We start from the raw sequence: 22,373 nt of genomic DNA on the forward strand, positions 1-22,373 counted from the left end.
AGCAGTAAATCAGCCCTCACCAGTAAGGCCAGCAGCAGAGTCCTGCGTTTCATGTAGTATTTGTGAAGCTGCGTCCCTCTGTTGCTCTTCTTGGACGTGCCTAGGAGGAGAGGAGGCGCAGACAGTCAGAGCACTGCGTTAGTTTCAGTTTCTTAAGCCTAAAGCTCATGTTCTTTAGGAGATGTAACGAGCCAGGTGAGACATCCCAGCATCCAGCAGGGGAGATGCCTGCAACTGCCCATTTAGTGGTGGCACTAATGGTTCTTTAGTGTTTTAAACATTAGGTATAAATCCTTTTGTAAGATCAACGCAAGTCTAAGACAGTCAAAATCTAATATATATCGCTGTTAAAAACTGTTTTGTCTTGGAATAAAGTAAAGGTTTCTTATTTTATTGGACAGTTTTGGCTCCTTTTATGTACAGATGTTGTCACACTTATATAAATATATACAAATGATAGTGTATTACAATAAATGTGGTATATTGTAAAGATACTATACATTACAGGAAGATAACAGGTGTTTCTTACCGTATCTTATAGTTAATGAACGAAACGAACCCAGCTGAGCCAGTAACGTCAGCAAGTACTTTCTCCCAATTCCAAACTTAGAATCCTGAATCCAAATTTTCTCTGGAGCTGTTATTATAATGTTGTATTTTTCATTCATTTCTATTTTGTTTTTTATTTTTGTTTTTATTGTTTTGAAATGTTTAGTTTGAGTTTAGTTTTAGATTTTTTCCCAGTTATACTGTAGGGAGTATTTGTCAGTGGATTTAAAATGTTCAGAATAATTACAATATAAACAAAATTGACTGTTTATTGAGGAGGCATTGAGGTTCATACTGTACAAAACAAGCATCCTCATACTTTGTGTTGACAAATTTGACCAAACTGACAAAAACTTTTAAAAAAATTAAAGAGTTGTGTTTCATTTTGGTTTTATTTTTATTTCAGTTAATTAAAATGTTTTCTCACACCAAGTTTCAGCTTAGTTTTGGTTATAAATAATAACCTTGAGCTGGAGTTTGAACTCTCAAATTCAACTCAACTAAGTCATTTATCACCCAAAGAGCCTCTGCACACTTGCGTAGGCGGTACCTGATTTCTTGGATGTGGTGGACATGCCACTGGACAGCGGGTAGGTGTTGATCCATCCCTGGCCGCTCTGCTGGGAGCGAGAGCTGGAGTCCATATTGCTCCTGAGGTCGGCGGCGTTCATCACTGACAGACTGTTCAAGGACGGGTCCTGATTATCTGTTTACATACAAACAGTTTTAGTATCGCCAAGACACAAACGCTTCAAACCGTAACTCCGCTCTTCGTTATCCAGTTCAACTTGTACGACCTTCTCTCAGGAGTCAATATTATCGGCTTTTAAACAGAGAAAAACATCAACAATATGATTGATGATGAGGGAGTTTCTGAAGAGCGACATGATCAGTTAGTCCTCTGCTGTTGTGATGGTCATGCATTTGAAAGCAGGGACATCCAGCGGGATTTTAATGTAGGTAGAAGTTGCCTTGAACCACTGATACTGGGTCAGATGTTATTATTTTGTCCTGTTAATGCGCGGGCGGGGAGGGGGGCTGCAGGTAGATTAATCTTATCCAGGATCAGCGGTTAGAGGACTCGTCTACCTGAAGCGTTTCGATGTGTATGAGAATGAGACCATGTCTTTTCTCTGGGTCGTCGGGAATGAAGAGGAGAGGATTTTCTAGGGTGGAAGAAAAAACACTTTTTAAATTTGTAGTTTCTTCTTTTGGTGCCAAGTCGGTCTAGGAAAGGGGCAGACGGGTGGGCTGACATGATGAATTATCATGCATCTTAACGCAACTGACAAATTTGCGCTTTTCCTCACAGCTGCTAAATATTAAGGATACAGACTGATTGTAAAAGTAAGATTTAAGTAGAGTAAGATACTGAAAAGTGAGAGGAAGAGGAAGATAAAGGGCAGAAAGAGTAAGAATATAAGAGGAATGTTGAGGAGTAAAAGCTATAAAACCATAAAAAGGTGGGTGTGCAACAAAAGATAGATGCCTGGATCTATCAGCAGCATTGTGAGGACGAACAGCGTCAAATTTGACACGCGTAAAAATAAAGAACATGCCCCTGCTGCAGTGCAGTCCGAGCTCCACCGCGTTAGGCTTACTTAAGAGAGATATCGGAGAAGTGCTGGACACGATAAGCGATCCAAATATCCCGGCAGAGAGCGTGCTCGGGGCTGGGGTAGTACCAAGCTCACCAGGTGGGACCAAGTGGCACGCTGCCAGATACTTCTTGTCGGACAGGATGCTGGCGTAGAAACGGATAATGATGCTGATGTCCTCGCGCAGATTCTTGTCGCCTTGGGTGGGAAACTTTGGAGCCACGCTGGAGAATAACAAGATTAGATTATTAAAAGTTATTTTAAAATGTAGTGTTTTTACTGAACCTTTGTGCTATTCAGATATTCTTTGAGAGTCTACAGCCATACTAGCAGCTCTGTGAGGTTGTACTAAAGCACAGAAATGCCAATGTAAATATGTTAACATACTCCCAATAACAATGTTAACATGTTGATGTTAAGCAGGTTTGATGTTTACTATGTTCACCATATTAGTTTAGCATGTTTGCATGCTAATATTGCTAATGAATTGAATTAAAAAGACAACCAAATTTTTTAAGGTTAAAAGATAAAATCGACACATAAATTGACCGAGGATTCCTCAACTGTTATTGGAGCACTAAGTAAAAAGGGGCGGGACTTAGGAAGCATTAATACTACTTTCTATCATTTGTTCTTTTGGGTTCTGGACTGTTTGGACAAATCACTCATCATGAAGACATCATCTCAGGCTCCTCGAGGCAAACTATCACTATTCACTAAACTTATAAACCAATTAATGATGATGGATTGAAGGACTAACTGAACCATTGCAGATCTGACCTGCACAGTGTGTGTAGGTACCTGAAGTAGTCAAAGGCTGTAGAGTAGATCTTCTCTCGGAGCACATTTCTTACAGTTGCATTTGTGAGGACGTCAGAGTGAAGCAGAGCCAGACCGAGAGTCAGCAGCCTGAAACACAGAGAAACATGATCACTATAAACACATCTGCAGCTCAAAACTCTGCACTTTTGTAGCTTATTGTAAAGACCTCTGAATAAGTAAACAGACATAAAATGAAATGAAGCTGCTGAAAAATTACAAATAGAGATCATAAAACATAACACACGTTCTGTAAGCTTTGTATTTGTGTTTAGGTACCTGAAACGAGGTCCAATGGCGGCTACGTGGCGGTTGATGCTACTCTTAGCCCCACCAACGTTGAGGGACAGTGAGCGTTGTAGCAAACTGCCAAAGATCTCCACTTGATCTGCGCTGGAATACTTCGCGATCTCAAACCTCTGGACTAGAAACTGGAGAAAAAGAAGCAGGTGTTAAGAGGCTAAAAGTCAAACTGAACTGATTAAACACGTCGTAATAACCCGAGCAGAATGTCCTTTGTCTGACCTCGATCCATATCTGGTGAGGGGTTACATCTGGAGGGCAGGGGATGGGCTGACTCTCCTCTGATGCAGCCAGAGGATCGGCCTCCACCTGGGCGTCTGAGAACAAGCCCATCTTAAGCTCCACGGTCATCTGCCACGCGCCCGCCATCTCTCGCATAAACTAGGCAGCCAGAGGGGAGATTGATACGACCTACAATACAATAACAATGCACAAAAGCAAAAATAATAAAACACATCTACATACCGGTACTTCCACTCCAACACGAGCTGCCAGCAGCCACTCCCAGCAGGCGATGGACGTTTCCATGCCGTGCGCTGTGAACATCTTGAGAGGAGACCAGCAGAGGTGGTGGAGCAGCTGAGGATCGCAGTCTGGAGTAGTAAAGAGAAAATAGAGAATACAGAACCCTGCTTTTGCTTTAAAATATGTGTGTTAACAGTAGAAACGAGGACAGAGAAAGAGTCCAACCTTTGGTGCTGATGAGCAAAGCGGCCAGTTTGAACATGGCCTCAGTGAAGGCTTCAGGCTGTGCAGAGTCTAAAGCCTCTGTCATCTGCTTGATTATCAGCCGGCCCAGATCAGTCTGTCCTCGGACTGCCTGCGCAAAGTGGATCATGCCTGATACCTGCAGACAAAAGAGAAAAGATGTGAGCAGGAGCAGTAGAGCAGTGTTTTATTAGTCCACAGTAGCCGACTGCATCTGGTTGTGCTACGCCTCTGTTACCGCTGCAACGAGGTTAGAAAGTGCATTGGCAAGTATTCAGAAATGATTACGAAGCATTGTTCCTCAGCGCTCATATTTCTAATGCAGTTTAAAGTTATTTTACAAGAATAGCATTGTAGCTTAGTCGTGGCATCAGATGCTCTGTGGCTACACTATAAGAGGACGTTTTGTTTCTGCCGGTCACATAGTACAGCTGTTGTTTATCTGGATGTATGTTCATTTTGTCAAACAACATTATGATCATAAAATATTTTTTTCTGTACAGCAAACACTACAAAATAATAATTTCATACTAATATTTACTAGAAAATTCATGTTTCTAAAAATTATAATTGTGAAGCAGGAACTTCTTTTTTTAGATATTTAACAACCAAAGAACCAAACAAACAATACAAAGGAATAAAAAAGGTCAAAACAAGCTAACGAACAAATGGAAAAAACAAACAAGAACAACACCACAGACAACACAGTTCAGGTGGCTTAACCAATGTAATATGCACAGGAATGTACACATCCCCTTCCCTGAGCAGTGTCACCGAAGGGTGATAAAGATTATAGCTTGCACAGTGCGTTTTAACCATCCGTCCCTTCAACAAAAGGCGATCACCGGGCCCCCAAATCCTTTCAAACTCCTCCAGTCTGTCCTCAGGAATATGTTGGATTCTCTACAAATTATTCGGCCGGTATGATTTGGTGGTTTTACCTCTCCAGCATATCTGTTCCTGAGGTTGAGGGAGGCCATAAAGTTAGAGTAGTCCCTCTTCACACAGGTGGGCCTCTCAGTCAGCTGAGTGGACTGTAGATGAAAGCATATAAATTAAGCATGTGAACTGTGACAGGTTATGTAAAACGTCTGAAAAGGGTTTAATAAAATATCTGTTACAGTGATGCTTTTGGTCATTCAGATGCTCTGTAGGTGTCTGTTATGTAAACGTTCCCTATGGATTTATTCAGATGTGACAGCACATTTTTAGAAAGAGCCACAGTGTCTGTGAGATATTTGGCAGCTGGTGTGTGAGAGCGAGCAGTGTCATCACTGTTCTGCAGCGGAGAGTGCAAAGTAATGATGTGAAAGTGTTTTTTGTTCTCTCGCAGGCTGCATCAGTGATCTATTTCTATCATTATTTCGCCATTGAAGCTTTAATCAATGACCACTGTGGGCACGAGGGATGCTCACTGTCCAATAAATCTCCCACTAACGCTCCTCATCAATTCTCTCACTGACTTCTGCTGCCTGTTTTATAATGTTTGCTGCATGTGAAGCGTTCTGGATATCCATACTTTCATCAATGCAATCAATTATTTCTGTGGTATAGAAAGAAATTAATATGTATAGACTGAGCTGATGTGAGAAAAATCTGCCCAACAATGTAAAATCCGCTCATTCGCAGTGTTTAATAGTTTATTAAACCGATTTTATTTACTTGATGACACCATTATTGCACTGATTTTAATCAGGAGAAACAAGATGCACTTTTAATTTCTCTCTCTGCATGTTTAATTTCATACTGCTGCCACCTTTATGTTAATCTGACAGCATTTAATTCTCACTTCGTCTGTAAGAATTCGGCTCCAATGAGATTGTCATGACTTTTATGTAAAGTGACTCGTATGTTTAGAGACAAATGTGCAAATTTACTACATTTTAGTAACAAATGCACTATTGAAAGGGGCTTTACATTCATTGGTCTCTTACTGCATGTATTCTGGATGTATATCACAACTTTTTGGGCAAATTAATCTAAAATTATAATCTCATACATGAAGAAACAGTGAATTAAATACTGTAGGAGGTGTCCCACAAGGCTCTGTTCTTGAGCCATTTTTGTTCCTGACATAAACCGATATTCTGGCAGAACAATCCCAATTAAATAAAACCAATTATAAGCATTAGCATATGTGACCTACCCCCAGTGTTGTGCTCTGTCTGTTGTACCCGGCGAAGTGCAGGATGCTTTCTGTGGCCATGGCCAGGCCCGTGTGCTGGGAGAGACCCGACACCCAGTTCTGATGTTTGTTCAGATACTCCTGAGAAAGACCACATGATGTACAGTGGTTAAAACCATCTTTAAGACCACCACATGAACTTTATTTATTACGTGTGTTTTGATTTTTGTAGAATAAATGTTACCTGGAGATGTGATTTGGTCACAGATGGTGCCCACTTCATAGCCTCTTTAAGGATCTCCCCACATCGTGCAGCAAAATCCTTCACTATGCTCTAGAATTGAAGATGTTTTATATGTGTGATGTGTTTAAAACAGGCATTTTTCACACAATTCTTTTACACTTGTTCATCATTTTAGATAAATTACACATAACGGGGTTTCTGCAGCTTTCAACAGGTTAAATTTAAGACTTTTAGTGACTTTTTAAAGACCATTATGAAGACCTATTTCACATCCGTACAATCAAACGATAAGAAGGAAAATCAGTATTTGTTCCACGTCTTTTTAGTTTTGTGATTTTCACAGCATGATCAATACAAATCTTTCACAAAAACACATTTAAAGTGAGTCTGAAAATGCAACTTTATACAAGTAATGTTAAAATCATATTTAAGAAATTTAAAATTGAGATTATTGGATTTTTTTAACCCTGACATACAGATGGAGAACAGTTAGTAAAGGCAGTATACAGTGGTGAGTACTGACAAAGTTAACTGGATGAAGAACTTGTTCTGAATACAATAACATTACCTCTCTGGCTTCATATGTATCTGGGACAGTGATTCTGTACGGCGTGTCTGGGATGTCGTAGTAAGGTTGGTCTTTATGGATGTCCTGCAATACAGCATAAACATCACGATAAATGTAATGATATACGCATCCATTAAGTATAAGATAAAAGATAAAAGATAGATGCTACATTGATGATGGTTACTGTCACTCACCGCACTGAGTGAGAGGGAAAGCGTCTGCAGGATATCTAACATGGTCCTCAGCACGCGGCCACTCCACAACAAGTGGGGGAAACTGAGGAGAGAGAAAATACTGTTCACATTTCTGGGTATGAACCCGCATTTTAAACTCGTTATATAAGAGAGAGTGTAGTATTTTAAAGGAAATGTATCAGTGCAGTCTCACGTTTCAGCTAGGCCTGACAAATATTTGTCAGCCACTCTGCGGATCCTCTTGTGGATGTGGTTGAAGTTGACCAAGAGGAACTGAGCGTGGCGTTCTAGCTCCTCCTCGTGGGCTTTGGTTTTTGGCTGAAAAACGTAAAATTTCATTAAAAAATGTTTTAAATCAAGTTTTCTACTGTTGAATATTATTAAAAGGAAAGGCTAACTATTGGAGGAAAATCCTACTGTGAGGCCATTAAAAGCATTTGAACAGCCAATTTTGAACTGCTTTTTCTTCTTACCGACACAAAACTGTAGTGTCTGTAAGTAAATAAGGACAAATGCAACTGTTTGGTGCCTAAAAAGAGCCTTATAGTAAATATCTCCCACTGTGTAATGAAACAGAGGGTCAGTGGAAATGTGACAAGTTGGGAATTGATACTCTTTAGACTGTTGTGCAGGTAAAGGAAAGCTGAATATTTATTACATTTATTAAGAGTGTTTATTTTTTCATTGTTATTTAATCCTAACATGTAAAAATTCTAATATTCAAAGTATTTCCAATCTTAACCTGTGATCTACAGACTGGTCTCAGTCCTGTACTCTGAGATCAATTACTTTAGTCTCCGCCCACATACCTGGAGAATTCGCGCTCTTCGCTCTTTTCTCATTCGAGTAAAGCTCGCGCAAGAGACACACATCTAATATCTTTTGTGATTATTTCTCCCCTCTTTAGTTTGAGGGATAACAGAAACATCTCACTTACTTTTTCAGCCATCATTTGCAGGAAGACCTCAAAAACCTTGTCGCTAACAGCAATCACACACTGCATCATGCCTGGGGAGAATGTATTGAATATTAGTGCACACAATAAACAAGTAACAACACATGTTTTTTTTCTTTATGTATTTTCTCTTCTGCTTACCAGATTTATCCTTCTGTATTGCTCTGTCTTCAAAGTATCGGAACATGACCTGAAAGCGGTCCGAGTCCAGAGCGCGCAGCATCCTGACAGATTGTATAATACATAAAATAAACATTACATCTCCCTGCATCACACTACAAACTCCTTGTGAAACTCCTTTTAATTGCTCCAAAGTGCATCAACAACTGGATCATAGACTCCCCGTCACATGTTACCCTCTGGTACAGAGAGATTTTAAACATTCTCCCTCATGAAAGATTACAGGCTGTTTTAAAAGTAAAAGAAGAGCGATTTCTGAAGGTTTGGTCACGTTTTCTAGATTATTTACCTGCAGACCTGAAAAACGTACTTCTAAGACCCGTCTCATAAGCCCATTAATGGGACACACCACATGATATGGCTCCTGATGACTGGTTACCCTAAACTCACAAACATATTGTGGACTGGAAACAATACTTTACACAATTCCATATGATTAATTAACATACTTTTTGATGCATTTTTAGGTTTATTTTTGTTATTTTTTATATTTTCTTTATTTTTCCCTTTCTTCAATTGTTATTATTATCATTATTCCATATTATTCAATTATTTCTCTGTATTTTAGATTTCTTTTTCCCTTTTTGGATCTGTGGCTGTCTAGGATGGGGGGTTCTTTGTTTAAACTCAATAAAAAGAATATATATATTAAAAAAAAGATGGTGCAGCACATAAGCCCATATATACTCCGTAGATAAATCTGCATACCTCATGTATTCCAATCTGTAAACAGAGAGCAAATATGTGGACATGGCAAAGTCCAGTTTGTTGATGAGAGCAGCCACCTCGGGAGGAGGATCCAGCAGGTTGATGATGGTGCTTCGCAGATCATTCAGCTCCGCCTGAAATACAACAGTGAGCCGTGAACTAAGGTATATACTTTATGTGAGCGTATGTGTGTGAGTGTGCGAGTGTGCGAGTGTGCTCTCATACCGGAGTGACGGTGTCATTCTTCAGTGCAGAGTTGTACTGCAGCTCTGAGCGTAAAGGCTCCCCGCTGGGAAATGTGAGTAGCGGTGATTTGGTTGCAATCTCACAAACTCCCTCATACCATTCCTCAGGCCACAGACCTGAGACAGAAAACAAATCATGATGCTGAAATATGATGCAATGTGAGGTATTTTGTACATTTAAACCTCATTAACAGGAATATGTCATGCAGTGAAGACAGAAAATAATTGAACCGACTGTACCTGAGCCCTCCACAGCAAATCCCATGACAACAGAGTAGAGCCAGAAGTCCCTGAAGAGCTTCTGCAGACGTGGCTTTGCCTCCTTAATTGGTGGCAACCTCTTAGTCAGCTAATAGGAAGGAGAGGAAGAGAGAAAATAGGTTTATATAAGTTATTAAAGGTTATATAACATCTTTTTGCTATCTAAATATATAGGACTATAATGACGTCACACTCCTTTTGCCTGTGTTGCTATCGCAGACTCTGTGTGCAGCTGATGAAAGCAACTAAAACTGCTGACTTTTATGTAGTTTCTGTCCAGTTTCTGTCTATTCTGTTTCTGTTTCTGTGTATTTTACGATTATCTGCTGGGTAAAATTACTGGTTTTGTCAATGGAGTCTGGTCGGTCGTAGCGCCCTTTGTTTTGATCTGAGCTGCTGGTGCTCTAGTGCAACATCTAGTGGCAAGTGTATTTTGTATATATAACAGTTATGGTATAGTAGATATAACCGATCATTAAAAAGGATTACTTCTAGGACATCATGTGTTTAAGATGCTAAAGAAGAGGGCCAAATTACCATCTGTATACCCAAGTTTTACCTGCTATGCTTCCACAGACCCATTCAAAAACGCAACTAAAAGACTACAAGGACAAAGTCACACAATGTTCCCTCACTTACCACAGCAATAACTGGAATTAGGACACCGAGGTTTCCGGCACTGCTCGATGCCTGGAGAGAGAAAAGAGGAGAGTAGATCTGGGTGTCAGAATGAGTCGCCCTAATTCAGATTCAACAAACAATCCCACAATCACACCTGGCGTCTTCTCAAGGTCTCATCATTTAGCACTTCAATCACTTTTTATGTTATATAACAGAGTACAACACAAAGGAGACTGTCCAAAGTGTGCACCATTGTCCCCATTTCTATAATTTACTGCGACAAGACTACAACACAAAGGACAGAGAATCCTGAGAGAGCTATCAGGGAGGCAGCGGGCTGCAATCAGCAGAAGGGTAATATACAATAGCAGGCTTTTTACCCTGCCTCAGAGTGCAGTGCTTTCAGAACAGGTTGAAACACAATATGAGGTCATAAGTTCTCAGTTCATTTCAAACCTACTGAACCCTTTAAGTCGTCTAAAGTAGAACTGGTCTCACCTTGGGACCCACATTTTCCCACGGTCATTAAGTCACAACCCATTTTTATAGAATTCAGAAACCTGGAAAATGTATTTTTCACATAAACACATAAACAGAGACCTTTTTTTAACATAAAATATACACATATTTCCACCCCTGCAATCAGAGAACATAAACTAAATAAACTGAGAAACTGTAGATTCTTATGAATAAATTCAAAAACAAAATAAGTAAGACCTACAAAATGAGCAGTTTTCTGTCAAAATAAAAGTCAGACATCTGATAGCTAAGGATTTTTTGTTACCACACACACTGACACCCATTCAAACCCCTCCCTTTCAGTTCTGTATGTCACTTTCTGTGAACTGGAACTGGAAGCGAACCGTGGACGTTGCTGTTCATGGTTTTCATCTTTAAGAAGTAATGTACACATTGATATTCTAGCTGGATTGTACTTGCTTGCTTTTGATTGGCTCACAGTATGAAAAAGGAAAAGTTGAGTCAACCTTTTTGCCAGAGTAACTTATTTGTGTTTTTTTTTTTTGTGGTTAGCACTGCGGTCTCATTGCTACTGTGTTTGCATATGTGTGTGTATTTGTGTGTGTGCCGTACCTTCAGAGCCGGGCCTTTGTCTGAGGCTCTCTCACTGGCTCTCTTCCCCTCCAAGCCCAGCTGAACGAAAAGCTCCAGCAGGTTGACCAGCAGCTCGTCGACCATCTGCTCAGCCTGAAGGTTGGCGGCTATATTACCCAGAGCATTTATCACAGCCAAGGAACAGTGTCTGCGTGCAGAACAGGGGACATTCATTTACTAGACTCTCACCACAAACTGTGAATAATACTTGGCTACACGAGGAGAAGCTTATTTTCACACTTTCTCATCGACCCTTCCTGAGCTCCGCCCCTTTTCTGCTCTGAGCTCCAACAGTTGAGCAAACCTCGGTCGACTTCCTCCTTTCCTGTACTTTGATATGTTATGTGTCTGTGTTGAAAAAACTAGCTGACTGGCTAGCTCAGTGGTTTTTCAAAGTGGTGTCCGGGGACCCCCGGGGGTCCTAGAGAGGGTTCCAGGGGGTCCCCACCAAAAAGTGAATCATTTCTGTCGTCATGGATTTTATATACTTTCTGGGATACAACCCGGGAAAATCTAGGAAAAATGGGGCTCCGTGGTCTAATTTGTGTCAATTTACGGGTCCTTAACGTGAAGTAATTTGAATCTAATCCAAGTTATTATTAGTTATTATATTATTCTCAGTTATTTGCTAGCAATTTGCTACAGAGAAAGACACAATCTTAGCTAACTAAACTAGCTAATCTACATCCAGGGTGCTTCTTTCTAAATAATCCTGCTCCATCCTTTTGGCTAAAAATCCAGCTTCACCAGCAGTTTGGTCAAATATTTTAGTTGTAAAATTTAATTAAAAGCAAGTGAAAGACAAAGAATACAGGGGATGAAAGAAATATAACTTGTTATTGCTATTGTTACTGTTATTAGGAGTTGTATTAAACATCATTTCCACCATTTGGACATTTAGGATACCTATAATAATACAAGAAACACAAGATAAGAAGTAGATATAGTCTTAAAATATCATTACAAATGTAGACAAACATCAAATATACCGTACAATTCCACCAGTATCAAGGAAATTAATCTTTCTTGGTTTACTTGTTGTTCTTGTTACTGGAGCACAGAGCAAAAAGGGGCAGAACTCAGGAAGTGGTGTTATTTAAGATGGTGGTCACCTGTATCCATGGTCCTTGTAGTCTTTGGTGGAGTAGACCATGGAGCTGGCTTTGACGCTGATCTGCTGGAATAAATTCCACACCTCCTGGTAGATGTATTGCTAAAGAGAAAGAAAACGTTATGACATTAAATAGGTTTACACGAGCTGCAACTGGCCACAGTTTTACTTAAATAAGCAACAGAGAAGGTAGAGATATAAACACTAACATTGCCTGTGATGACCATGCAGCCGAGCTGGTCTATGATGAGGACGTCGAGCTGGGACGGAGGCTGACAGAACTTCTGCTGCAGGATCTGGAGGATGGGCTCCATTACTCTGGGGGTGTCTCGTAAGGCCACGGCAATGTGACCCAAAGCTCTGATGGTGTGGTCCGGGATCAGGTGAGCATCCCTGAGGAAGAGAGGGGAACGTGTAAATACGCTCTCAAACGTCCATTAAGCAAATATAATGATGCTTGACTCACTTATCGTTCTCCTGGTAGATGTAGAGACGGTTAGACAGACTGGCGAGAAAAGCTTCTACAATCACATTATCCATAGTCAGTCCGGCTTTCAGGCACCTGAGGACGGACAGAGAGGGAGACGTGAAGGTTATGTTGATACTAGTGTGTGTGCATGTGTTGTACAAGCGTGTGTGTGTGTGTGTGTGTGTGTGTGTGTGAGGGTGAATTTACCTGCAGATGTTGTCTATGGAGATGTCCCGCAGCTGTTCGTACATGGAGGGCTGGCTCTTCCTGCTCGAATGGGTGCTGAGGGTCGACTGGGAATGTTCGTTGGTCACATGGATCTTTATCTCACCAGCCCCTTAAAAAAAAAAAAAACCCATCAGGTTTTTGGTAAGTAAACACTGAAGTGGAGGTAGTATTGCTATGGGATGATGGAGCTGCTGGGCTGTTACCTGTGGTGTACTGGCTGTGGTATTTGTACAGCTTCACCAAAACAGGAGAGGGAACCACCAAGAAGTCTCTGAGGGACATGGTGACCGAGTGGGCCACCACAGGAAAGCGCTCACACAGACGACCCAAACCCTGAAAAATAGATACATGTATGGATTTGTGTGTGCAAATTAACAACTACGGCAACATTAGGTAACTTCTGTTTATCTCAAAGCACCCCTGTGCCTACAGTGGCTCACTGAGCTGCTAGCATGACTGTAGACTGTGTCTTCTTTCTCTGTCTGACAGCGAATGAATCATGGTCACAGTTATTCAAATATAAACAGTGGCAGCAAACAGCGCTATATTAACTCCAACAAAATCTGTGCCGACAGTTTCACACATTTTATACATACGTGAACATTAAGCTTCTTTCCTATTTGTCTTTATGTGGCTCTTAAAAGGAGGATGAAAAGAGAAGGAGGAAGGTGAATAAAAAAACAAGCAGTTAACTGTCACCTGTAAGCAGCAAATGAGGAGGGGCATGTGAGCGATGATGACTTTACTGGACGTCTTTGACTGCAGCTTCTCTGAGAGTTTAGTGCAAAGGTTCTCCGCTCCTGGTGAAAAAGACAGACGTTTTTCAGAGGTGACTTCTGAGACGGATCTCTGAATGATCTGTCTGAAAGAGGCCGTTTCTCACCCTGCTCTTCGGTCACGGCCCACACCATGAGGTCCACGCAGGCAGCGTTGGCCTGACAGCGCAGTTTGAGCGGGCTCAGTTCGCTCTGGAGGTACTCCACGTCGTGCAGGATCCTCTGCAGCTCCGACTGGCTGCTGCTGAACTGCTCCAGCACAAAGTCATGAACCTCCTTTACGTAGTCTGTCTGAAGGTCTGGTGAACACAGAAAACACATTCTTATTTGCTGCTGTCTTATTTTGGAAGAAGATACTGGGCTAAATGTGAAAAATTGGGCTAAAATTTTACCTTTTAAATTGTACAGGGTGTCTCTTAGCATTTTAAAAATGGCTACATACAGAGGATCACTGAAGGTTTTATAGTAGAGATGAAGACCAGGACTCAACTGTCAAGACAGGAGAAGAAATGCATCAACGAACCAGTAGTGTCAGAGGAATACAATATACAAACATCAGCAGGGATTTAAGAGTCATACCTCTAGAAGTTCTGCCAAGGAGTCATCCAGTGATTTTAAAAACGACTCGGACACAAATTGTTCAACCTATTCGAGGGAAACAAGTGAATGAAATCTCACTTTTTGTACATCAAATTTTGCATCTCGCATCAAATTCTTTTTATTAAATCGAATGCATCTATTGTGCTGCGATAACTGCTGACCATGTGAAGGAGCTGTCTGAGCATATCCAGCGGGACATGAAACTCTCCAGAGCTGCTGCCAGTGAAAAGAGGGGAGACGGAGAAGCTGGAGCTGATGTTGGAGAAGTAGTAATTGGGGTCCACTGCGCTGCCGTCAGGGAGGTATGACCCTGAAGAGAGAAAGCAGGATTATTTAAAGCACCATTATTCAGAATATTAAAATAATTAGGCCTTATGCTGATAATCTGACACACAGCTTGTTTACAGTCAGCTCTGTGCCTTGTAAACAACCCAACTAACTTACTGTTAAATGCCAACATCTCTTTCACTCACGTAGTTCACTTTTGTCTAGACACAGTAGGTTTATTGGTTGGAGCAACCTCTGTATGTTTTGGTGAAGCTAGTTGAGTATTTTGTTTGTATTTTTGTTTCCCAGAGATAATTATTAGTTAGGCATAGTTTTGTTTTCCATTTTGTTTGGCACCACCACCTTGTCCAATCCTCCCTCACATGTTGTGTGTGTTTATTAGTATTAATTTGGAAATAAATCACCTTTATTTGTCACTACTTTGACTCGGTTGTCGTCTTTCTTTTGTAACAACACACTAAAGAAAAGCCTGCATTTCTGGTCGGAAGGTGGATTTAATGAAAGAAGGAGAAGAGACGAAGAAGATCTTTTTTGACGCAAAGAGGCAACTTTGACTACGGGGGAAACATGACTGCAGTTTGAAAAGGAGGGAAAGGGAAAGAAGAAATTCCCATTTAAACGGGAATATTAGTGGCTTATGGCAAAAAAAACTGAACATTTTGTGCATGTTAACATAGTTTCTGATATTTGCTGAAAGCCCAATAATCTCAACTGCTTCTGCTTTGGGTACTGACCTTCAAAGTACTGTGCAGAGGGATCAGCAGGTGAGATGGGGGTCAGACAGCCTCTCTCTGGACTGGCCTGAAAACACAGAAAAACATTTACACACAGAGTTTGTGAAAATACAAAGCTTTTAACAAGGTAGGCTTGTCAACTTTTCTTTTCCCAAATTGATCCCGACCTGCTGTGACACGCTGGACAGAGAGGAGGCTTTACGTCGCAGAGTGTCTCCCTGACACACCGTGAGCAGAGAGCTCGGCAGGATGGAGCGGAAGTCGTTGAAGGACCGCCGGTGCACCGCGTCGCTCTCATTTTCAGTAGGCAGCACAGGAGCGACTGGTCGAGGGAACAGCTTGGACAGCAGCGGCTCGTCAGTGTTGCTGTATCGGCCAAATGCTCGGGCGACACCGAGCAGGGTGGGCACGGTGTACCTGCACAGGTAGTCTGGACAGGAAAAGATTTACAGAAGGTGGAGCAGATGAAAATACGAGCATACGAAGGAAGAGTGAGGAGTGTTTTTACCTTTATCATGAGCCTCTGGATTCTTGCAGATATCTTGCAGGACCTGCATGATGTCCATAACCGCCTCCAGGATCTGACAAAGATGATCACATGATCACATACCCAACTCCACATCAACAAGATAACATCTAAAGCATTTTTCAGGGCAAAAGAACCAATCACAACGTTTGTTTACAATAATCTCCAGGTAGAAAACCCTCTGCATAGTCTACATACAATACAATGGCAGCAACATGTTAAATTCATTCATCTAATATGTTTCTTTTATGCTTTTTATATCTCATTCATAACAACACTTCCACAAATGCTGGATTGAAGCTGGGCCACAGACTAAATTACCCACAATTAGCAGTTAACGTTACTCCGACCAGCGGTTGGATGTGGCTATTGGTTTATTAAAGACGCTAGCAAAGCAACACAGTACATAAAATAAGCACAGAAGAAAACCACCGTGTTACATAACTTTAAATGTTACAGCTACGGCTGAAAATAACAACAGAAATAAACAAATTTGCCAATTTAATGTTGTCCACGATTAAAAAATGGTCACTGTAGTTCCTCCTGTCTACACTACAAACAATAGATACTGTGCTTAAAATTCAACTTAGATCCTGTTTGAACTTGATTTGGTTCCCCTGTCATTGTTAATGATTGCTCAAAATTGTGGGGAGTGAGGTGTGAACAGAAAAAGTTTGATGACCACTGATCTATACAAATGCAGTTCCAGTTAAAGTGATGGGGGACGGATCCACGGCCCTTGGCCTGTGCAGCTGAAGCCAATATGAGGTTTCAGCATGTTACCTGTCCTCGTAGGGTCTCATCACGTTGGGCAACGTCTGACAGTAGTGTTACGAGAGAAAAGCTGAAGATCTCTGCGACAGGAAGAGTCTCTGCAAGACAGGAAGTTCACCAAATATTTAAAAAAACTGCACCTTACATCCATCTTCAAAGACAATTATAGATTATATATCATATGACATTTCTCAGACATATTAGTAGAATCTGTGTGGTTACCTCGTCCTTTGCGTTCTGAGCTTTCTTCAATCCACTGAACTTTAGGAAGCCCTTTAAGCAACCCCAGAAGGTAGGGGACGATAGCATCTTTGTGCTGCAACAGAAGCATTTCATTTAGTATTCTTCTTATAAACTCACTGTTAGCACAAAGAGGTGGCGAGGTTTAGCAGAGACAGCGTTTACCTGCAGGTTCGACTCTACTAGAAAGATTCCCAGTGCAATGACGGCGTCCCTCCTCCTCTCATCCAGCTGGAAGACTCCTCTGAAGTCCACGGGGCACATGCATTGTAGCTTCTGGACCTGCGTGAGGAACGGCACATGGATCACGTCTACTGCTGCGGTTTCCATTAAAGATGAGCTGTAAGCTACTTGGATAATACAATGTTTTAAAAAAGCAGAGAATTTACCTTCCCACAGGGGGCTTAAAATCAGACACATCAATCATGTCTGGTTCCATTAGCGTTAATGATTTCGTTGGCCTAAATGTGCTTCAGGAATCGAGCCAAACCTGCCTCTGGCACTAATTAGCCTAATGCTAAAGGGACTCACTTAAAAGATTAAGTCAGATTTTTGGAAGTGGGTTTGCATGCAGTGCTTATTCACAGTCAGTGTATTATCTACAGTAGACGGGAGTTGGCACATCCCCAGTTTGGAGAAAGATTATGGAAATGTTTCAACAGGGAACTGAAGCTGTTGTATACCCATCTGTGCTCTCCTAAAAGCCTCCAGTCAGCAGTGAATTTACACCGGGGATGCTGGGAGTCAGTCAGAGTTTGGCTCATTTCTTTGAAGACAACTACATAAAATTTTATTTTTATTTAAGTTTAGATAGTTTAGATTGTTTAGATAGTATAGAATTGTATAAAAGTTGCTAAACAACATCAGAAAAACTCATCTCTGATCAAAACTAACAGGAAATAATCTGCTCAGATTTTGAATAGAATATGAAATATCTATAAAATGATATTTAACCAGAGGTCGTCTTTACATTAATCTGAATGGCCACGATAATTTATAGTCTATTTAAGAGTTATTAACATTTTATACAAATTTTTAAACTATTTAGAGGATAAAATGGATTTTAAAAACCTCTTTCCTGACATAAATACCAAAGTAAAATCGCTGTTTGTGTCACAGGAGTCTGGTGGCTTTGGTGAGAGCGATATAAAAGCTTCAGGTTCCCGTCAGAAAGAGGGCTGCCTGATGGTTCGTAGCTTAAACTGATATTGATTTTTATGTTTTCACAGCAATGCATTGTTGTTCCATGCTGGTACTCCTGCACTTCTCCTGTAAGTACCTCATTACAACCCTGCTTCAAAAAACACACTGGATTTAAAAAGGCTACAGATAATCACACCTCTGTTATGTGTTTCAGTGCCAAAAGAGCAATAAAAAAAAAAAAAAAAAAAAGGGTGGATTTGGGTCGTATGCCAAAGCTCAACATGCTGTGCTTGGAGTCCTTCAGTGAGTCGTGCTCATGGAAACACATTTGGAGTCGAACCAACAGGATTCTTCCATCACACAAGCTGATTTTTAAGCCAATAACAGGCTGTTCTGACACTTTATTATGTATTATTACACGAACAATGAGAACTACGCGCTAACACTCACAGCTCCAACACTCCAGTCCATAAAGCAGTTAGTTCATCGACGATATTGAAACATTTGCTGGAGCCGAGGTGCTTAAACGGGAGGATTTTTGCTGCTGTTCTTTGTTGTATTTGATAGTCGACTGAATATCTGTTGGTTTTAGAGTGTCGCTCGAACAAAACAACCACTGTGAATGTGTTTATTTGGGTTCTGGGGAATTAAAACAGCAAATGTTTCACAGTTTTCTGACATTTTTACCGACTAGTGGTTCTCAACCTGGGGTGTTTTATTGATTAGAAGTTACCCAATGAGAGAATGTATAAGAGAGATTATTCTATCTGTAGGTTAATCTACAGTATATTAGATTTATTACACAGGAAGACTACAGCTTATCAAACACTGAGTCTGTGGGCCTGATGTGTATCAATCCGGGGTTTCTAGACACCAAAAAGGTTGAGATCCACTGTAACTGACTAAAGGTTTCATTTATATACTGAGAAAATAACCAGCACATGATTCAAATCATTTAAATCCTCCTTCGTTGCAGCCCGACATCGATAACAAGATACGCTCTTTAAGTGTACTAACATCCCTTTATAACAACCACACTTTCAGAAGAGCTTACACAGACACAAAAAGGCAGAAGGAAATCTAGACTGGACTCTACTTACACAACAACCGCTGTCTTATTGCTACCGCAGCTCTTTCATCATGACATATACTTCCTGTTTATGTTTAACATTTCTGCAATCTCAGTGGGGTTTTAATGTGGAATCAAACTCTGTCTGCTTCTTTAAAGTACTCCAGAAGCTGCCTTGTGTCCTCACTGTAATCCCCCCGAACACAGATCCTGACCTCCTGACCTCCTGAGTGAGTCAACCACTTTATTCCAGCAACTACTTCAAGAGCCATTTAACATCTCATACCTTTATCTAACATGTGTTTGGGAGATGAAATCCCGTTTCAGGCATGTTTGAATCTTCTGGTGGGACTTAAAGTCGGTCGCCTCCCTGTTGTGACTGCGTGTCCTGACTTGTACCAACGCAGTTAAACATCTCAAAGGGAATATGGAGCTTAGGGTTCCTCCTGCTCGTCACGGCCAGTTTAACCAGTTCCTGTTCCCATCAAATACAATGAAGCTGTACAATATAAATAACAGCTTTATTATATTTAGTTCTTGTTTTCCTCTGTGAAAACAACTGTATTGTGTCTAAAGTGCTACATAAATAAAGTTAAGACTCAGAAACCAACTGCCTGGTCTCTGTGTGTCAGTTAGTTTAAGGTAATATAAAGAAAAACAACTTTATTTAACTATATATAATCAAAAATATACTTCAGATTTGGACGTAGACATTGTACATTAGTGGTGGAAGTTCCCAGATAATATTAAAGGTGGTAGAACGAGCAGAAAGAAGGAGGCACGCAGTGAATGTGGCCGCTGCTGCTGTTGGTGATTCAGCCTCATTTACCATCGATTGCTCCACACAGACACATCGACAACTCGACTGACGCTCAGAAAACGCTGCAGTTAGTTCAAAGATATATATTGATCCATGCCGTATCAATACGCAGTGCGTTTAAATTTAGAGGTGATTGATTAATTGTTTACGGACCGGATGTGAATCTATGGATTGCAGCACTTTTCTAAAAGTGGAAATCACAATAACTGAATTAAACGGGTAATGATTGATTGATATAAGACTTGATATCAAACGTATGGCTGCAGGACTCGGTAATAAAACATATTATAGCAATTTCAGTATGAGTCAGGATTAATAGGAATTATTTTTAACAATCACAGTTTTAATTTTCACCGATAAAAGCCATTAAAATCAGGATGATGTGACATTTTTTTGAGTCTGCAGCTCTACACTACTTTATTATAATATATTTTTATTATTTTACCTTTATCAGAAATTTGCAGCTTCTGTGATTTACATATTGCACTTATTGCATTCAAACATTTAGATTCTTTTAATTGTGCAGCCTTCATTAAATTCACATTAAACCTTAAACCAGACATTAGATCTATTCTATTCATATATATTTCAGCGTAATATTAGAAAACTGTGATAACCAACAGCCCAAAACTATACATTTTACTATTATATAAGCAGCAAATTCTACATTTTACTTCACATTTTCCATTTAAAGGATAATTATAAAGATAATCTGCTGATTTTTAACTATATGTGACTCCATTATTTGGGAATATTTAGTGGTTTGTGGGTGGTGCAGTCCAATGTACACAGATAACTGAATAACACAGGAACATAGCCTTTAATTTCCCATTTTCTATAACTTCTCATTCATTTGTTTACAGAATAAAAGAGTTATTATTGTTAACAGCTGACACTGAGCCCTCCTGTATGAATGATAAAATATAATAAAAGGCACATAAGAAGAGGAAACTGCACATATTTGAGTGATTGTTTGCAGCTTTGCCTCCTTTTACCTGTAAAGTCTTTAACAACAAGAGATTAACTCCAGCTGACGTTAGCCGGCGTTAGCTCGCTTTAAAGTCGCTACTAAACCACAATAAACCGCAAAACCACGCAAAACCACGCACAGCAGCGGAGTGAAAAAAACACGCTGGTGTGTTTTTAACCCGATAATAAAACCCACACAGGTGTGAAGGAGAAGTTACAGACGGGCCCTGAGACTGTTTGACAGGTGTTAGCTCGTCGTTAGCATCGCTGCGGGTGCACGTTACCTTCTCTATCGGCGCGTGCTGGTGAGCCGCGAGCGACCGAGCCAGAGACAGCACGGTGTTAAAGTAAAATCCTCTGCTTCCTCCTCCATCCAGAGACATGGCTGCTTTATATGAAGCCTTTAATGCTGCCACACAAACATCTTCCTCCGTTCGTCCCGAGGAGGAGCAACGAAAGTCCGCACTGGCAACTACGGCGAGCGCAACGTCCCAAACGGCGCACAGCAAGGTCACAACGCAAAACGCGAAGTTAGTGCACGAGAGAGAGAGAGAGAGAGAGAGAGAGAGAGAGAGATCCCTGTGTCTAATTATAATGAGACATTTATCTAAAAATATTGATTTGGCATCTTAATTGAGAAATATTTTGAGATACTGAGTCCAAATATTGAGAAGGTTTCTCTATATTTTGCGATTTTAAGTCATTATTTTAAGATATTAGGTAATTATTTAGAGATACTAAATCCAAATATTGAGTTTATTTAAGATACTAAGCCAAAGATTTGAGAAAGTTTCTCTATATTGAGATATTAAGACAAAATATTGACTTAGAATCATGATTGAGAAATATTTTGAGATACTAAGTCCAAATATTGAGAAGATTTCTCTATATTTTGGGATATTAAGTCATTATTTTGAGATGCTAAATATACTTAATGAAAATATTGAGTTTATTTAAGATACTAAGCCAAAGATTTGAGAAAGTTTCTCTATATTGAGATACTATGTGATTATTTTGAGATACCGTGTCAAAATATTAAGAAAGTTTCTCTATATTTTGCGATTTTAAGTCATTATTTTAAGATATTAGGTTATTATTTAGAGATACTAAATCAAAATATTGAGGTACTTAGTCATTACTTTAAGATACTAAGCCAAAGATTTGAGAAAGTTTCTCTATATTGAGATATTAAGTCAAAATATTGACTTAGAATCATGATCGAGAAATATTTTGAGATACTAAGTCCAAATATTGAGAAGGTTTCTCTATATTTTGCGATTTTAGGTCATTATGTTTAGATATTAGGTAATTATTTAGAGATACTAAATCCAAATATTGAGTTTATTTAAGATACTAAGCCAAAGATTTCTCTATATTGAGATACTATGTGATTATTTTGAGATACCGTGTCAAAATATTAGGAAAGTTTCTCTAT

At 40.1% G+C, this 22,373-nt stretch overlaps 1 protein-coding gene across 2 annotated transcripts in view; it reads right to left on the reverse strand.

Moving 5' to 3' along the window:
* Positions 1-21,423, reverse strand: part of pi4kaa (phosphatidylinositol 4-kinase, catalytic, alpha a) — a 30,553-nt gene extending 9,130 nt beyond the window's left edge. Inside the window, exons 1-38 of one of the 2 annotated variants that reach the window (XM_051412403.1) lie at positions 21,223-21,423; positions 17,103-17,219; positions 16,920-17,013; positions 16,707-16,795; positions 15,906-15,978; positions 15,565-15,827; positions 15,398-15,464; positions 14,537-14,685; positions 14,355-14,420; positions 14,168-14,264; positions 13,883-14,074; positions 13,699-13,799; positions 13,203-13,332; positions 12,979-13,108; positions 12,769-12,864; positions 12,512-12,695; positions 12,304-12,404; positions 11,171-11,339; positions 10,097-10,147; positions 9,437-9,545; positions 9,177-9,313; positions 8,952-9,085; positions 8,205-8,287; positions 8,046-8,116; positions 7,302-7,426; positions 7,109-7,190; positions 6,915-6,998; positions 6,347-6,436; positions 6,124-6,243; positions 4,919-5,011; positions 3,960-4,116; positions 3,735-3,862; positions 3,492-3,650; positions 3,246-3,397; positions 2,949-3,056; positions 2,244-2,371; positions 1,100-1,255; positions 21-100 (exon numbers count right to left, since the gene is read on the reverse strand). In XM_051412403.1, coding sequence (XP_051268363.1) covers positions 21-100; positions 1,100-1,255; positions 2,244-2,371; positions 2,949-3,056; positions 3,246-3,397; positions 3,492-3,650; positions 3,735-3,862; positions 3,960-4,116; positions 4,919-5,011; positions 6,124-6,243; positions 6,347-6,436; positions 6,915-6,998; positions 7,109-7,190; positions 7,302-7,426; positions 8,046-8,116; positions 8,205-8,287; positions 8,952-9,085; positions 9,177-9,313; positions 9,437-9,545; positions 10,097-10,147; positions 11,171-11,339; positions 12,304-12,404; positions 12,512-12,695; positions 12,769-12,864; positions 12,979-13,108; positions 13,203-13,332; positions 13,699-13,799; positions 13,883-14,074; positions 14,168-14,264; positions 14,355-14,420; positions 14,537-14,685; positions 15,398-15,464; positions 15,565-15,827; positions 15,906-15,978; positions 16,707-16,795; positions 16,920-17,013; positions 17,103-17,219; positions 21,223-21,321 — 4,464 coding nt within the window. In that variant the 5' untranslated portion in view covers positions 21,322-21,423. Of the gene's footprint in view, positions 1-20; positions 101-1,099; positions 1,256-2,150; positions 2,372-2,948; positions 3,057-3,245; positions 3,398-3,491; positions 3,651-3,734; positions 3,863-3,959; positions 4,117-4,918; positions 5,012-6,123; positions 6,244-6,346; positions 6,437-6,914; positions 6,999-7,108; positions 7,191-7,301; positions 7,427-8,045; positions 8,117-8,204; positions 8,288-8,951; positions 9,086-9,176; positions 9,314-9,436; positions 9,546-10,096; positions 10,148-11,170; positions 11,340-12,303; positions 12,405-12,511; positions 12,696-12,768; positions 12,865-12,978; positions 13,109-13,202; positions 13,333-13,698; positions 13,800-13,882; positions 14,075-14,167; positions 14,265-14,354; positions 14,421-14,536; positions 14,686-15,397; positions 15,465-15,564; positions 15,828-15,905; positions 15,979-16,706; positions 16,796-16,919; positions 17,014-17,102; positions 17,220-21,222 lie in introns of both variants that reach the window. The other variant, XM_051412402.1, reaches the window with a different exon arrangement.
* Between the last annotated feature and the right edge of the window lie 950 nt (positions 21,424-22,373).

The sequence above is a fragment of the Dicentrarchus labrax genome, unplaced genomic scaffold (genome assembly GCF_905237075.1).
Source record: "Dicentrarchus labrax unplaced genomic scaffold, dlabrax2021, whole genome shotgun sequence".
Classification (NCBI taxonomy): domain Eukaryota; kingdom Metazoa; phylum Chordata; class Actinopteri; family Moronidae; genus Dicentrarchus; species Dicentrarchus labrax.